We start from the raw sequence: 4,200 nt of genomic DNA on the forward strand, positions 1-4,200 counted from the left end.
GTATATTTTCTCTCATGAGCCTTCGTAGACAAGATGGCGGTGTAAGATGGCGGCTGCATGTAGCGGGGACCCACGACCATGGAGATATAAACAGCTTTTTATAAGGTAAAAATAATAAAACAAGGTCTTTGTCTGCAATGATTAGACATGTTTTTTATTATTGTCATTAGTGATTATCTCAATTTTGGCTAAAAGAATTGACAAAATCCTACACACTGTGCCTTTAATTATGGGGCTTACATTTAAATATTTACTGATAGTTTTGTTTAATATGCCAAAAGGGTACTGACTATTTGAAAAAAAAAAAAAATCTAAAATCTTGATTATTTTTTAACCAACCATGTTGACTACAGCTAAAAATGTAAGAATAGTTTTACATAAAACCTCCACAAATAAACAAGCAACTTAACTATAGCTATCACAAAAAAGAAAGTCATTCTCTGAGAACGAAGGTCCAAAAGATAATATTTAAAACCTAAAAAGGTTTTATGCTCATGTTGCAAATCAACGTTTTAACTCAGTAATATATGGCCCTCTAGGGGAGGGAGAGGAAAACTAACCCTGCCTGCCTCTGCTCTATAATGAAACTAAAGACAGATGAACAAAAAAAAGAAAAGAAACATTATTTAACCTTTTAAATACGCTGGCTGTTTAAAAAAAAAAAAGGGGCCCCGCCCTGTCAACAGTACAGAAATATTGAGTCACACCTGAGGATGAGCCGATGTGTTTGGCCCCAGTGCAGTTAGGATCAGCTTCTGATTAAAGCCCTGAAGACCAGCAGGTGAATTTTACCTGTCTGTGTTGGGTTTGTCCTGAGGAGCTTCCTCTGGGCAGGCGCTGCCCAGTATTCGCTTCCGGGCCTCTGCGTACTCTGCTTCCCGCTGGGCCAGAGATTTGACCTGCGGCGACGGCCTGTTCTGGTTCATGGGGGATCCCAGGGACCCGTTGCTCGTTGGCCGCTTCAATATTCGGATCTGAGGTGGGGGAGCTGCTGGTAAGGAGTTGTCCTGTATTACCATGGTTGCTTTTAATGGCGATCGTGAGGAATTACTGGATTCTCTGAAAGGAAATACATGAACAAGCTGTTACAGTACAGACTACATCTTCACACTACACAGATATAAAATCACATATGGCAATGAAACGTTCAGGTCGGGGACAAATTTGAGTTTGATGTGTGAAAACTTTCAGGTCGTGGTTTATGTTAGTTAACATACACATCCCAACCACTGGATGGGAGGATATTTTGTTGTCAGCAAGGAGCCACAGCCAATAAGAAAACAAAACGTAGCCAAGAAATAGCAGAAACATCACATCGTTGAGCTATTCAGGTCCTTACTTTTCTTTCCGGCTGATCCGAAGCTTCTCTTCTAACCGTTTTTCCATTTCCTGAGAGGAAAAGTAGAGCAAACAAAAATTTATGACAACAAACATCGGACTGATTTGGGACAGGAAACAGTGCAGTAGGTGGCAAGTTGGAGAGTGGATGGAAAGCAGGATTCAGTTACAAGCTATTTATACTTTTGAGGACAGCTGCCACGTCATAAGAAATTGTACRTTAGCCAACACTGGATGTACAATCCTGTGCAAAAGTCACCTTTCGTTTATTTAGATGTKGCTATAAGAAACGTGTGCAGACGTTGTGTTTAAGTGTTTTAATCAAATCAAGTCCTTAAGTATAATCATTTTTAGAGTGATATTTTTAGTCTTTTCGTCTCCTTAATAATTTTTCAGGTCGTGAGAGRGGTACAACTGTGACTTTTTCTAACTCTTAATGGAACCTCACATGATTTGAGAGTTCATTTCCATCATGTGTTAAACAATCCTGTGAAAACGGAGGGTAGTGTTAGAGTTTTGATCCACTCTGCAGAATTTTTCTTAAAATATGTGACCTGTACCAGGTTGATTTTTAGTGTGACAATAATCCTGAACATGTCACTAATGCAGTTGAAGTTTACCTATAATATAGATGGACTGATATACAATATTGTATGGTTGGTGCTGATAATTACAAATCAGGGCAGCCAATATTCTACGTAATTTTTAATTATTTTTGAGCTAGTGTGCATGTTACTTTTAACAATAACTGCTTAACCTAAGTAAACAAATATTTAACAACTCTTAGATGGATGTGTTTACTTAAACATAAAACAGCGTTCTCACGTAAATAAAAATCAGCTGTGGGCTGCTTGTCGTGAGAGCTGCTGCAGCGTTTTCCTATTTTCATGAGCCCATTTCAGTTCATTCAAATTGGTTAACTAATTTAAATGACCTATCTCTTAACTTTAAGTCTACAACTTGTTGCTCTGTTAGTTTCAGCTGAGGCCTTGCATCATTGAGGTAATGTTTATATTTACTGCCACAGATAATGGAAGAAAATGCAGCCAGTATTTAAAGTTGAGCTTCAAAAAACGTTTTCAAGAAGCCCGAGACACTTTCTGAAGACCACCTAAAGAAACTGTGGACTGTGGGAAGGTTCGTCTAAGAAAGTTAAGTCTGTGTTGAAGATTATAAGCGGAAATATTGAACTTCATCCTCAGATTTGTGCAGAATGTGAGATGTTAGAGTGAATGGGGAAGTCACTATGAAACGTGACAGGACAGTGATACAATCAAAGTAAGTAAGTAAGTAAATAAGTAAGTAAGTAAGTAAATAAAAGACTGCTAAGGGTTGCCAGCAAAATATGTGAAAATCATGACGACAGGATCACAAAAAAAAAAATCTGTTCAGTCCGAGGAGTTGCTTCACCCTTCACCTCCAGACGTCAAAAACTTGAGATAGTGTCGGCCAAAACACCGTAAAGTTTCTGACTGAAGCAAGGCACCAGTTTGGCAACAACACAAGCTCGAAACACGACTACGTATCGACAACATGGTCAAAAATATTGCCCAATAATCTGGCCTAGCCATGGAAAATCGAGACAATTAAGCAAGATGTCRAGATAAAAACCTCATAAAAAACACAAACGATTATTATCGACAAAACCCTATTCACGGATTGTGTGGTAAAATGGACGTCAAATGTATTGAGAGGTGTGTCTTTTTGTGCCAAATAAGTCAACTTTTCACTTAATTGACACATTAGCGTGAACCCGGCGTATCGTAGCATGACGTTAGCTAGGCTAGCATTAAACCCTAGCACTTCTGAGCTCCGTGGCTAGCCTCCAAGAGCCACGTTTGGTCACAAAAAATGGTCATATCAGCGTTTTATAAACAAAAACTTTAAAATACTTAACGTCACCGGGCCAATCGAGTTTGTGTTAGCCATGACTAACTTGACAACTAACGCTACTTGACTCGGAAAGTTTCTTGAAACTGGAGTTAGCATTAGCCACATTGTTGGCCCGACAGAGCCAACAATGTGTTGGGAGAACTTTTACAGGGAATCCCGGTCGTTATCGGCGAGCACCTCGGAACAAATTCCTTTAAAGTAAACATATGTTGTCACTTTCACTGCTCACCCCGCTATCAGCAGCTTCCTCCCAACTTTCGGCGACCTCTTCATCCATGTTTCATTTTGCCTCACGCTTCGGCCGAGCTGCGGAGCTCCTTCAGCTCGGATCCACCTCCGATGGCCGCACGCTGTGACGTCATTCTGGCGGAGTTCCCCCCACAGAACCCGGAAATGGGCCAAAACAGTACAGCGCCTCTTTATTAGCATRTACCGGTCCAGAGAGAGAGAGAGAGGGATTATTTCGTGGCGGAGGAAGACAAATGTGAGTAAAAAACAGCCATATTACGTTCGGAACCACTTTGAACTTTCTTTTGTCGATATCAGTTCCAACACTCCATGTTTATCCAGGCTGACCGATAAAAGTCCCACATACACCAAAGAGAGAGAAAACGCAATGTTATGCATATAACTACTGTTGCCTGAAGGAAAGGAACGAGGTACAACACATCATGTATGGGAACCACGCTCCTGCGTGTCCTGGCTGAAGCCACCTCTATTCACGCCTTTAGGCAGGTGACGTGATGACGACAGATGTCAGGCTCCGCCTGCACATATATATACTGTTGCCATCACAATCACTCCTTAGTTCAGTAACTGCTCTTCACCGAGCCCAGCTGTGTAGCGGGGCCACCATGTGTTGTACCTCGTTCCTTTCCTTCAGGGAACAGAAGTTATATGCATAACATTACGTTCCCTTTCAGTCAATTCACTCGGTACAACATCATGTATGGGACATATATAAACGCC

The 4,200-nt window shown here is 40.9% G+C and overlaps 1 protein-coding gene across 1 annotated transcript in view; it reads right to left on the bottom strand.

Moving 5' to 3' along the window:
* Positions 1–3,922, bottom strand: part of szrd1 (SUZ RNA binding domain containing 1) — an 8,278-nt gene extending 4,356 nt beyond the window's left edge. Inside the window, exons 1-4 of the mRNA XM_014010363.1 lie at positions 3,740–3,922; positions 3,461–3,648; positions 1,340–1,389; positions 793–1,059 (exon numbers count right to left, since the gene is read on the bottom strand). Coding sequence (XP_013865817.1) covers positions 793–1,059; positions 1,340–1,389; positions 3,461–3,508 — 365 coding nt within the window. The 5' untranslated portion in view covers positions 3,509–3,648; positions 3,740–3,922. The remainder of the gene's footprint in view (positions 1–792; positions 1,060–1,339; positions 1,390–3,460; positions 3,649–3,739) is intronic.
* Positions 3,923–4,200: the final 278 nt, after the last annotated feature.

The sequence above is a fragment of the Austrofundulus limnaeus genome, unplaced genomic scaffold, assembly GCF_001266775.1.
Source record: "Austrofundulus limnaeus strain Quisiro unplaced genomic scaffold, Austrofundulus_limnaeus-1.0 Scaffold68, whole genome shotgun sequence".
Taxonomy (NCBI): Eukaryota; Metazoa; Chordata; class Actinopteri; order Cyprinodontiformes; family Rivulidae; genus Austrofundulus; species Austrofundulus limnaeus.